General features: G+C 46.3%; 1 protein-coding gene across 1 annotated transcript in view; it reads right to left on the bottom strand.

The window, feature by feature from the left end:
* Positions 1-1,657: 1,657 nt before the first annotated feature.
* Positions 1,658-13,731, bottom strand: part of CASR (calcium sensing receptor) — a 175,211-nt gene continuing 163,137 nt past the window's right edge. Inside the window, exon 7 of the mRNA XM_073310598.2 lies at positions 1,658-4,939. Within this exon, the coding sequence (XP_073166699.1) occupies positions 3,537-4,939 (1,403 nt within the window). The 3' untranslated portion in view covers positions 1,658-3,536. The remainder of the gene's footprint in view (positions 4,940-13,731) is intronic.

Here is a 13,731-nt window from a genome sequence, read left to right as displayed (position 1 = left end):
CTGGGGCACCTGGCATTGGCCACTGTCGGAAGACAGGATACTTGGCTAGATGGACCTTTGGTCTGACCCAGTATGGCCATTCTTATGCTGTCTGGGAGCCATCTAGAGGGGCAATTATTCATGTGGACAGCTCTGGCCACCATGGTGGATCTTTGGCTTGGGTTTTTGGCAGAAGGACACTGCTGGGTGTCCAAGTTGTTTTAAGTTTTAGTATTCTGTGTGTGCTGCAAGGTGTTTTTAGACACAGGTCCTATCAAAGCTTCCTCCCCTCTTGGGGTCGTCAGGTGGAGAGCTCTTGGTCTTGGCTGGTGAAAGATGACTTGAATGACAATCCCCTTTATGACATGGGTTCTTTTCCTTAGGACGTCTATTACACCAAAACTGCACCTATTGTACACCTCAAACTAGATCAGGGTTGCTGGTGAAGGTGGACAAGGATAGAATCCAGCTTGACTCTCAGAGGATGAATGTGTAGTGGTGACAATTAGAATCACCCCTTCACCCATTTCTTTACCTGCAAATTGAATACATGTGATCTGGAGTCACTGGTGACCCAATAAATATGGGGTCTCATGATAGCAAAGTCACTTTTCAGAGTAGAACTGCACTTTATGTAGATATATACTATTTTAAAAACCCCAAAACTTGGAAATAAACATGAACATTATCCATTGAAAGATAAATTCACTCCTTTCAGCTTATGTAAAATGATGAGTACTGACAGAAGCAAGCCATAAGTTACTTTCCAGATCTCATCTGTGCAGTGGCCATGGACATATGTATGTTTGTGTTTGTGTTCCTGCTTATACTTTAATTTTACTCACTGAATGCACCTGTGCCTTGGCTGGTGACTCGGGATTTGTAAAGTCTGCAGCAGCGATTCTGCCAAATGAGTCTCAGTTATGTTTACCATTTCGCAGATGATGTATTGAACCAAGACATACGTCTTTGGAAACTATTCTCAGGGTTAGGCTAGAATCCCACTTGTCTTATTCTTTAGCTACTCCTGCCATCTAGTGGCCATTTCCTTGCACTCAGTTAAAGCCAGAGACCAAGATTTTCAAAATTGCGTGCCTGAAATTAGGCTCCTAAATCCATATTTAAACACCTATATATGTAGCCTGGTTTTTAGAAGTGTTGAGTACCTGAAGTTCCCTTTGGCTTCAATGGCAGAGCCGACTTTTAAAAATTGTTCCACAGTGTGTATTTTTAAATTTTCTCCCTGCAGTTTAATTGTTTTTAACAAATGTCATTTTAATATGTTGGTCACTGAATTAATTTGCTGAGGTTTTTCTACATATCAGCAGAAGCTCTGCCTGCACAGGTGTATGCACACACAGCAATGAAAAGGTTAATTAATCCCTACCTTGAAAAAGCGTCTCTCCACGTTCAGGCCACCCCTGTGTTCCCCACCATATTCCTCCTCCGCTAACACCACCGACAGTACAACAAACCCTTACATGGCAATATCCTCTGGAAGGTTTATTTTCTTGCCCTGACCAAAAAAACCCCAAACAATGCCAATCTAATAGTAACAAAAGAATAATGAGGTTTTGACCAAGGCATTTCCACAGACCTTTGTTTGTCTCTCCTCCAGGTAAGTCTAAGGCCAACCTACTCTGCTGTAGTGACCAAGAGCATTTTTTAGTATTTTGAGAGAAGAGTATAATCGATTCACACAGGCTGATAACTGTTACACAGAGGGCGCTAAATTAACTTGAACTCACGATTGGATGTTTTTCTAAAAGATGTGCTCTAGGAACTATTTTGGGGAAATTCTGTGGATAGTGACATGTTTCAGAGTAGCAGCCGTGTTAGTCTGTATCCGCAAAAAGAACAGGAGGACTTGTGGCACCTTAGAGACTAACCAATTTATTTGAGCATAAGCTTTCGTGAGCTAGAGCTCACTTCATCGGATGAATGATACTTCATCCTTTCCTTTTCTATGGATAGTGTTACGCAGGAGGTCAGTGGTCCTTTAGGGCCTTGGAATCTATGTGGCAATGAATCCCTGACATAAGCCCATTGTCTGCAGTGTGGCCGTACAGGTGCATTATTTCTCTGATCCATCCACATGCCAAATTTTCACATCAGCGAGTTCATTTCAAACATCCTTAAAGTGGGTGGGAGAGGAGTCGGCACATCTTATCAAAAATTGGAGGCACTTGCATGAACCTTGAGAAGGCCACTGAAGAGAGTGTCTTTAAAGGTCTCTTCTGCTCACCTCCCAACCCTTAAAGCTTCTCTTTCAAATAAAGGAGATATGTCCTGTACCATACACCCCTTCAAGATGGACCAGGATTGAAGCACTTGCTCTGGCTTACCTACTCTATAAATTCCCCAAAAGCCTAGCTGCTCCAAAATATTCAGCTGACTATTACCTCTGTGCATGACACAAAACCCAAAACATCTGGCTGCCCATATGCATTTCCTCATACCGCACCCAGCCACTTGTCTGTGTGCCCCTCTAATACTCCTCTTTCCTTTGGCTACACCCAAACATAACCACTTCTTGGGGACAGTTTCCCCATCTTGAAGTGTGTGTGTGTGAGAGAGAAAAACTAATATGGCAAAACACAATGTAGGCTGTGATGTGAATGTTTAGCCATGTATGTCATATGGGACATTACAGCAAAGACACTTCATTAAGCATATTACTACTAGGAACATAATCACTCATGGATACATCTCATTGAGCTCCACAACATTCTCCCTTGGGTGGAAAAGTGTCCTCCCTCTCCACCAAAATAGGCAGCCTGGGGGTGACAACATGTCAATGGGAACAAACCAACAGGCCACTTGTAATTCGATCTAATGCACTGATGTCTATGAAGAATACTGTCCAGCATTCACTACTGCTCACACTGGCAGCATCAGGAAGCAGGGGTTGGAACATCATCTTATATAAATAGCAGGGAGGACCGTCTATCATATTAAATACTTTGCATGTTCAGACTGTTGGCTGTACAAAGCATTCAGAATATTTATGTATTTATTTGTTTTATTTTTAATGACCCCTTCCCTGGGGTCAAACTGGAAGTCCTGTTTTAGTACAGCTGAGTCCTTTCCTTGGTTTAACATGGTTAGAGATCTCACATGTTGGATACAGAGGGACTATTATACACAATGGGGAAGAGGGGTATTATACATCAGTGTAAAAGCAGAGTAAAATGAAATTGCCTAAATGCTTACAGCCAGTTGAGCTGCCGTCTGGCAGGCAGGATCGACAATGGCAAGGCAGTAGGCAAAGTTTTACTAAAACCGAGCTGGAGAAGATTTTCACTTGTCCTTTCAAGATGTCCTGATGCCAATTTCTTTAAAACAAATACAATGTCAGTACAAGGGTCCCTAGATGTAGCCTTCTGATAGTCTGTTCCTCCTGTGTGTCCTTTGGAAGTGAGGGTCTCTTTGCTTGTACTAACAATAAGGTGTGGTGGCTACATCTCAGATGCGTCTTCGGTGTCTTTCCCAAAGAAGAAAGCAGGTGAGCTGGTTTCTCTGGAGAACTGTGGTGGATTTTATCATTTTTTGGTTTGTTAAAAACGTATTGTGTTCTCTATGACAGAGCCACCTCCGCTACCTATAAAATTCTGGGAATTTGCTGACGGTAGAGGAGGCTCTTCTGGGCTTTGCACCTCTTGTTTGGTTTCTCCCACTCCTGACTCCTCTACACCTAGGGGTTCGCTGTTCTGTAGAGGAAGCAGGGCTCTGTGCCGCATCAGGCTGTCATCACTGTTTTGGACTTCTAGGGAGTTCCTGTGCTTGGCATTCTTGTTGGCCACAGAGTTCTTCTGGGGCTCCTCAAAGCTCAATGACAGGGTGACTGTCCCACTGCCAAAGCTGACTTTTTGCTTGCATCCCCGCTTCTGCTGCTGCCGCTCCGTGGAGGTAGGCAGAGGACAGGGGTCTTCATGGTTGCTCTTGCTACTGATGGAGGATGATGGGGTAGAGCCCGTGGAACCACCTACACTGTTAGACCTCTTGCGTGACACGTTGCTACGTCTCAGTGTGGCCCTGGCTGCTACTTTGAAGGCATGTGCAGCTGTACTGCAGCGCACTTCCTCAATGGTGTTGCGGGAAGGCTTAAAGAGGATAATGTAGACTTTGTTGAAGAAGATGCAGGCTAACTGCCCAAAGCTGGCAGCTAGGATGGCAATCACCTCCACGGCTGAGACAAACTTGCCATAGGTACTGGCATAGGCAGGTATGAAGGAGATCCAAACAATGAAGAAGATCAGCATGCTGAAGGTGATGAACTTGGCCTCATTGAAGTTCTCTGGCAGCTTCCGAGATTTGAAAGCGAAGAAGAAGCAGATGGCAGCCAGGAGGCAGGTGTAACCAATCAGGAAGCCCAGAGCCATCAGGGAGCCCTCATGGCAGGTGAGGAAGATGATCTCATCCTCCAACTCATGGTTCCGGTAGCTGGAAGGGGGAGCTGTGTAGAGCCAGATCACACAGATGATGATCTGCACAAAAGTACACAAGAAGACCAGAAGGAACTGCAGGTTGAGGCCCCACCATTTGCGATGGAGGCTTGTAGGGATCTTGGCTTCAAAAACCAGCAGGATGCGATTGGTCTTTACCAGGATGCAGGAGATGCAGAGTACAAAGCTGATGCCAAAGGCTGGCTGCCGCAAACGACAAGTCCAATCCTGGGGCTGGCCAATGAAGAATAGCGAGCTGGAGAAACAGCACAGCAGGGAGAACAGGAGGAGGTAGGACAACTCCCGGTTTGTGGCCTTGACAATGGGTGTATTGCGGAATTTGGTGAAGACCCCCAGAACAAAAGAGGTCAGGAAAATTCCCAGGATAGCAAAGAGAGTAAGAGCTATTCCAAAGGGCTCTGTCCAGGACAGGAACTCTATCTGCTTGGGGATGCAGGATGTGTGGTTTTCGTTGGACCAGAAATCCTCGGGACACTTCTCACAAGCACTCGCATCTGCAAAATAAATAACATTGGATGAACAAGTTTGTTAGACTAGAAGGCCACCCAAAATAAAATGGGGCAATGTTTAGCTCCCTTCATCTTAAATACAGAAGTGCTTCCTATAAGAGATTACAGGTTCCAGCATATAATGCTCTGAATGAAGAAGGAACATTGCATGATGGGACCTGTAGCCTCTCAGGAGCCATAGGTCTGTATTAAAGATGAAGGCCATTTGTGAGCCACACGATAACGTTTTGGGGCTGCACTCTGGCTTTTCAGACCAATTCCTTGCGCAAATTTTAGAATTACTGGTGAACAGTGCACTTTATACTGCAGCTCTGCATCCATCCATCTATCTATCTATCTACCTCCTAATTTCTATCTCTCACCTCACATACCTACTTCCTCCATCATGGTGGTATCTGAGTCATTCTGGCTGACTTGATAACAAATGATGAAAATCAAAAGAATATGCTAGCTTCTTTAGCTGCACTGGGATCCCACTTCACATCCTAGGGAGGCAAATCTTGGATGTATTTAAACTGTTCATTTTAAGCAGACCATCAGTGCCCTTGATCCTCCAATATCTTAAAGCCCTCACTTCAGAATGGCAGGGAAAGGGAATCCGGACTAGCTGATGTCTTTATGTTCTAATCATGCACAGCACATCCCACAAAAACATACAGAACAGAAATTGGGGTGTCCACCAGGTGCATCCAGGCCTTTCGGAATGTGCTTGTGTAAAACACATGGAATGTAGGTGTGGGATTATGTCTCCCTCTAATGGCTAGCATTTCACTCAGATGGGGCTTGTGGTTTTGGTGCTGAAGATCTGTGGATGACCTGTGGTGGGATGCTCATTATAAGTTTAGAACCTACACCTCAGCCATCAGCACCACAGTGCTGCGAGCTGACAAAGCATTCTGAGTACTGATCTGCAAATACCTCTGTCTGCTGTCTCACACTCTTGTTTTCAGAGCTTTCTATCTGAGTACTGATTACAGTCACCGCACATGGCTCTTAAACTGGAGTGAGGCATTTGACTGATATTAATAATGCAGCCAGTAATGCTCTGCTAATGAGGGCAGAATATTCTAAACTCTCTTTCTGGAAAAGAGGTGACATCATGGGCCATGGCATGCCCAAAGGACTCTTCCATGGTCATTGTTGAAGAAGGTTATTCTTTATATTTGCTTAAAAATAACAATAGCCATTAAAATAGTGAAAAACAATAAATAAATAAACCAGGGTTCTTCAGAATCTGTTAACAAATATTCCTCTGTGATATCTCTCTCTTAATGTTTAGCTGGTCTTTTGTAAATTGTTCTTGTGACAAAACGTGAATAGAGAAAAAGGACCCCTGTTAATATAGAACAGACAGTGCAATTTAGGTATTTCATTAACATTAATTCAGTCAAAAGTATAGTACTTATTTATAGCCCTTTTCATCTCACTGGCCTTTGCAAACTGTACACTACTTCACGCACCACTGAAACGCAGCCACCTATCAGAACCTGGGACCATGGAATTTCTGGGCTGCTGACACTTCCACACCACCACTGGAAGTCTAGGCAGGGTTTCTGCTGGAGAACCCTAGCTAGTCACTGCAGGAAGTACCTCCCAGCAGGGCCTGAGTGGCAGCCCCCCGCAGCCCTCTGATTGGCTCATGCTGGTATATGAACCAAGAAGCCATCATGGACAGCTGTCTGAGCAATGACGCAAACAGCCTACTTGCTTCCGCTCCAGACCTTGCCTTGCTGTGGATCATAGACTCTGGCTTCTGACCCTGGTTCATTTCCAACTCAGCTACTTGCCAGTTGTCTTGTAACCTGGTGCCTGACCCTGACTTTCTGGTATCCTGACCCGGCTTGAGCCCAACTCTGCTGCTCATCTCAACTGCAACTTGGTAACTGACCACACAGGCCCCCCAGAGCCCAGGTCAGACAGTTTTCTCAGACCCCTTTGGTTCCCCACTCCATCCAACCCCTCCACAGATGATGGAAGGGGCAGGCTGCCCTCCAACAGTGGCTCCCTGAGGGCCTGGGACTTTCAGGACCAAGTCATCTGCCTGCAGGCAGAGAACCTCATGCTAAAGGCCCAAGTGAGGTATCTCTGCCGAAGCACAGAGCCTCTGTGAGCAGCTAGCACACTCACAGGGAGAAACAGCTACGCTATGGACCTGAATCGGCTCCCACGGTCCCACTGCCCAAATGGCTTGGTGGGGAGTGCCGGAAATTCTGGGGGTTGCTGAAACAATGCAGGCTGCTTCTCCTGCTCTGCCCCAGTACATACCCCACAGACCAAACAAAGGTGGCGCTAGTAGTCAGTCTTCTTACCAGCAAAGTGCTTGATTGGACATCCCCATTGGAGCAGAACAGCCCTGTGCTCTTAAACTGTGATGCCTTCCAGAAAGCCTTCTCAACCATTTTTGAGGACCCGCATTGGATCTGCTCTACAGAGGCTGCCCTCTGGAATCTTCACTGGGGGAAAGGGCTGGTCATCTCCTATGCTGCACATTTCCAACGGCTTGTGGCTGATGTCAAATGGAATGGAGCAGCCCAGCTATACCAGTTCTGGTGAGGACTCAGTGAGGATGTAAAAGATGAGCTAGTTGCATTGAAAGCCTCACTTGCTTAGAGGTCGGTCTTGATCTTGCCCTGTGCATCGACTCTCAGTTACATAAGGGGAGGGAAGAAAGCAGGGGAGCCTAATGCCCCCGTGCAAGAGGGTTACTTGCCCTGTGCAGTAACTGAGGTTCTTCGAGACGCGTCTCTATGGGTGCTCCACTGTAGGTGTGACAATGCCCCCTGTGCCTTGGATCGGAGATCTTCACCAGCAGTGCCCATCGGACCGCACATGTGCCCCTTCCCTCTCTCTTGCTGTGTGCGGGATATATAATCTATATATATATATATATATATAGCGCTGTGCAATCTGATTGCCCCCAGTTCCTTCTCTGCCACAGAGTTTGTTCTCAGCTCCGAAGCAGAGGGGAGGAGGGCGAGTAGTAAAGCACCCATAAGGACACACATCTTGAAGAACCTCAGTTACCGCACAGGGTAACAACTTCTTCTCTGAGTGATGTCCCTGTCCGCGCTCCACTGGAGGTGACTAGAAAGTAGTGCCCCTTGTTGGAAGGCTGGGGCTTTGAAGCGACATGTACTGCTGAGGAGAGGACAGCATCTCCAAGGAGAGTGTCCATTGCCTATGTGGCAGCCTTATAAATGTCATCAATGGGGACATTATTAAGAATGGCAATTGAGGTAGATAACAAATATATGGAATGTGTTCTGATTGAGGTAGGAGGTTGTCTATCGTGGAGTTTGTAAGATAAATGTATACATTGGGAGATCCATTTAGAGAGGTATTGTTTAAATATAGCAGTTTAGATCTTTTGGTTGTGGAGAGGAATAATCATGGAAATTTCCGGAAGGGGTTAGTCCTATCCAAGTAGATAGCTACTGTGCACGTCACATCTAGGGTGTGTAGAGCCACCTCCTGTTGATTATTGTGAGGCTTCAGAAAAAAGCAAGGGAGGTGTATCAGTTGATTGAGATGAAAAGCTGTTGGGACCTTTGGTCAAAATCTTAGGTGTGAGCATAGTGTAACTTTGTCTTTATAAAACACCGTGTATGGTGGATATGCCATGAGGGCTGTGATTTTGCCCACCTGTCTAGCAGAGGTGATGGCAACAAGAAAGGCTGTGTTCATTGCTAGGTGTTTGTAAGAACAGGTTGCCACTGGTTCAAACGGTGGCTATTCAGGGAACGTAGGACTAGGCTGGGGTCACAGGCTGGGATTGGGTCTCATATATGGGGATAGAGATTTTGAATATGCCTCAAGAAGCACTTTGTGAGCAGGTGTCTGAAGACAGAGTGGACGTAAATAGAGGAGTGAAAGGTAGTGATTGCCACCAAGCGTACCCTAATAGAGCTATTGGCCAATCCTGACTGTTTAAGGTGGAGAATGTAGGCAAGAATAAGGGGCACGGAGTGTGTGCTGCATCAACCTGGTGTGAGGCACTCCAGCAGTGAAATCTAGTTCATTTGTGAATGTAAGTTCGTCTGGTCATCTCACGCCCGCTATTCAAAAGTTTGACTGCATCTGAGCAGATTATTTCTGGACCCTGGGACCACAGAGGAGCCAGGATTTGAGGTGGAGCATCTATGGATTGGGATGGAGATGCGTCCTGTGAAAGGAACCATGGTATTAGGTGGAGAGAGATCAGCGGGCATACCATCGTGCATAGAAGCTAAGTATAACGGACCTATTGTGGCCATGTTGGAGCTACTATTTTGCAAAGTGCTCAGAATAGGAGGGAAAAAAGAGGGAAGACATAGGGGAGTGGTGCATCCCAGGTTATGAGGAACATGTCCTCCAGTGATCTGTGCCCCAAGAGAATTCAGCCTGGAAGAGAATTGAGCGCAGCGGGCATTGTGTTGAATGGCAAAGAGATATATGGTGGGACTGCCCCATCAGTTGAATATGGGTTGAAGTGCTTGCATATCCAGCTCTCAGTCATGATCATGTGAGAACATCCTGTTCAGTGCATCCACAGTGGTGTCCTGGTGCCCTGGGAGGTATGCGGCTGAAATGGAGATGTCGTTCTGGATACACCAGTTCCAGTTTGATCGCCTCCAAGCATAAGAGTGGGACCTCGCTCCACCTGCCCTGTTGATGTAATACATGCAGGCGAGATTGTTCATCATCACTCTGATGGTATGATGTTTGAGAAGAGGTAGGAAATGTTGGCAGGCATTACGGACTGCTCAGAGTTCTTAGGAGGTTGATGTGTAAGATGGAGTCGGTGGACGAACATCTGCCCTGTACTGTGTGTTCATGTATACGTGCTCCCCCAACTGATTAGGGAAGCATTGTGGTTCAGATCATAGTCCGTGATGGTTGTAGGAAAGGAACTCCAACACAAACGTCACTGAGCTGTGTCCATCACAGCAGTGAGTCCTTGACATAGATAAAAGTTTGTGAATGCTGTGCTTGTGGGGGAGGTATACAGGATGGAGCCATGCTTGAAGACCTTGCATGTGCAGTCTTGCATGCCTGACCACAAACGTGGCCGCTGCCATGTGGCCTAGAAGCTGGAGGCATGTTCATGGAGAGATCTGGGGGGCAGAACCATGCGGCGGATATCAGATCCATTATAGCTGAGAATCTGTGAGGTGGTAGGATGGCTCTGGCTTGTATGGCATCCAACTATGCACTGATGAATTCCAGCTGTTGTACTGGTGTTAGAGTGGACTTTTCTAGGCTCACAAGGAGGTCTAGCTTTGTGAACAGGTCCATTGTTACATGGACGGCTCGGAGAGTGTCCATTTTGGATGGGGCCTTGAGGAGACAATAGTCCAAGTATAGGAAAATGATTATTCCTTGTTTCCTTAGGTAGGCCATGATTATCGTGAGGACTTTGAAGAACACCCGAGGCACAGTGGATAGTCCAAAGGGCAGTATTTTGTACTGGTAATGGTCGGTGCCCATGACGAACTGGAGGAATTCTCTGTGAGCAGGATGTATGGAAATATTAAAGTATGCATCTTGGAAGTCAAGCGCTGAGAACCAGTTCCCCTGTTCCAGTGCTGGGATAATAATGAAGAGGGTAACTATCTTGAAACATTGCAGCTTGATGAATTTGTTTAGATTCTGAAGATCTAGGATGGGACACCAGCCGCCGGACTTCTTCTGACTCAGAAAATAGTAGGAGTAGAAGCCCTGTCCCATGTGTTGGGAAGGAACCTGTTCTATGGCTCCCAGTTGCAGAAGATGACTTATTTCTCCCCTTGAGAGGGGTCCCTGAAGAGGGATGGTGAGGAAAGGTGGTGGGGTGGGATATATAGAAGGGGGACCGAGTATCCTTCCTTGATTGTCTCTAGAATCCACTTGTCCAAGGTGATGAGACTTTAAGATGGGGAAAACGGAGCTAGTCGGTCACCAAACTGTTGGAATGTCAGGGATGGTAGGGATAACTGGAACAAGGGAAGGCTTCTTGGTACCTTGACCACACCTTCAAAATTGTAATTTTGGTGCTACTGCGTGAGAGGTAGCCCCTTGAGGAGTGGGCTATCTACTTTTAGTCAGAGTCCTTTGTTGACAGCATTGTGTATTGTTGAATTTGGGATTGCGGGGGGAGTTGGTACTTCGCCGAACGTCTCTTTGGTGCTGGCGTATATATCCTGAGAGAATGAAGTGTAGCTGGGGAGTCTTTAAGGGAGCGCAGAGAGTTTTCTGTGTGCTCCAAGAATAGCTTCTGACCTTTGAATGGTAAATCCTCTACTGGTAAGTCATGGCAGAGTGCCTCCAATATGGAGTAGTTCAGATAATTATACTTGGTCATAAGAGCTTCATAATTTGAAATCCTAAATTGGAGCATGGCTGAAGAATGTCTTGCATCCAAATAGGTCCAGGCGTTTCCAATCTCTGCCTGGATGACTAGAGCAAGATTGGTATTGACGGCTTCTCTCCTGCACCTCACTGACCACCAAAGAAGTGGGGTGGGGTACCAAAATAAAAATTCAGCATCCTTCTCCAGAACATAATATTTTTTGTTGGCACATTTGCAGGTCAGAGAGATGGAAGCTGTGGTCTGCCACAGAACCTTCACAGGTTCGAGAAGAGCCTCATTGATTGGTAGTGTGATCTTTGAGGAAGAGGATGTGTGGAACATATTCAGCTGTTTATGTTGCTGGTCTTTGGCTTCCTCCAATGGAATCTATAAGGAGTCTGCCATCCTATGGAACAGATCTTGAAAATGCCTGAAGTCATCGGCAGATGCAGGGGGTGGAGGCATAATCTCGTCAGGTGAGGAGGAAGAAAAACGTAAAGTTGGAAAAGCCTCCACTTCGTGCCCTTCTTCCTGTTTTTCCTCCTCAGTGGGTACCAGTGGCAGTTTGACTTCCTGAGGTGAGAGACTGATGGAGAAGGGAGAGGTATAGGTCTCTGGCTTTCCTCTCTGGGAGGGTTCCCGAATTGTGCCCTGAACATGGCCCCAGGGTCCCAATGCGACCAGTTTGGTGGAAGTGTGTGATGAGGTCACCTATGAATAAACAACCTGAAACTGGGGTACCACTGGACCCCCTTAACTCTCTAGCCTGGGCTGTCTCTCACAATGCTTTGCAAGTGAAAAGCAGCAACCCCTCGGGTGCTGATATCACTCAGTACAACAGCATATGGAGCCCCACACACAGCTAAATTACATGAATTCTCCCTGAGCCACTCATGAATCACACAGTGAAAGTCTCCCAACCACCCAGCCTTGCAGGTGGAATATACCATCTTGCCCTCATCAGGAGCCTGACCAGTATAACTTTATTACCCACTTCACCCCTCCCTCAATGTGGAGAGGACACATACTAGCCTTTGTAAACTGAATTGAGATTTCCCAAGCATTTCAACCAAAATACACTGTTTTAGGTAAAATATAAAACAGATTTATTAACTACAGAAATAGATTTTAGTGATTAGAAGTGGTAAGCACAAAAGGTCAGAGATAGTTACCAAAGAAAATAAAAGGTAAGCTCACAGTCTAAATCTTAAACCTTATTAGAATAGGCAGTATTTAGATCAATCTGTTCTCTCACCCTACTAGATGTCAAGTTTTTAATACACAGGCTTCCCCTTTGAACCTGGGACGAGTCTCCTCAATTCAAGCCTTTGTCTTCCCAGTGTTCTTGTTGCTCCCAGTGTAGGTGGGGGAGGAGAAAGGCAAAGGCATGATGCCACTGTCCCCTATTTTATATCCTCAGTCCATATGTCTGGAAAACAGTAGCCCAGACATGTCCTGGTGGGCTTTGCTGAGTCACAGAGTTGAGCAATCCCCCATTGTGTGAGGCTTGTGCAGCCCTCTTACAGTATTGTAAATTCCTTGTTTACAACTCCCCTACTGATTAATGGTCGCTTAACACCGTCCTGGGAGTGGATCACCACCTAGCAGTAGAGACTCTCAAACTTACAACATATTTCAGTAACAGCCATACAGTAAAATCTCATAACTTCACACACACTAATGATATACATATTTGGACAGAACAATGGGTTTCAGCAGATCATGACCTTTCATATGATATCTTACATGGCATGCTTTGTATGAAATATATCATAATTATATGACAAGGATGAATATGAGGGTTCCAGAGTGCTACTTTGAGGTACAGAGTGCCATAGAGTGGTATATGTGGCTGCATCCATGGTGGTCCCTGTCAGGATTGCGGGCCAGAGGTAGTTTGCATATAGTAAGGATAAGCCAGTGCAATTTGTCCAGTAGTCGAGGGAACAATGGAACCCTCATCCTCCTTCTCCATTTCCTCCTCCTCACTGGGGAAGGGAGGCGCTGTTCTCAGCGGAGAGAGGGAGGAATTTCGTGAGTCCAGAGAGGAGGGTAGAAGTGGTGGGAGGTCCTGTCAAAAAAGTGAGGACTTACTCGGTGTCGATGGCTTCATTGGTGCCAGAAATGGTGTCGGTGCCATAGCTCCTGCACACGGGCCACCTCGGTCTCCAGAGCTGGGAAACGGTGCTGAGGGCTGAAGGTCTGCACAGATAGGGTCTTTAGACTGTTTCTTGGAGTCGGTACCAGAGGTACTTGGATGAGCCCTGGACCTGTGTCCCCTGTCGGATGAGGTTGAAGCCACCGACCTAGCTGGGGATGGTATTCTGGCAGGCTGCGCCTCAAAAGTGTGAGGAGGAGGAAGCCTATTTCTTGTCAAATGCACAATCACAGTATGACTTTCTCTTCACAGTGTGTGGAGAGTGGGGATCAGCTGATGACCTGGCAGAGCATGAGAGCCTCTCTGGGGAAA

Source organism: Lepidochelys kempii, chromosome 1, assembly GCF_965140285.1.
Source record: "Lepidochelys kempii isolate rLepKem1 chromosome 1, rLepKem1.hap1, whole genome shotgun sequence".
NCBI lineage: Eukaryota > Metazoa > Chordata > Testudines > Cheloniidae > Lepidochelys > Lepidochelys kempii.
This window is presented reverse-complemented; position numbering and strand designations above follow the sequence as displayed.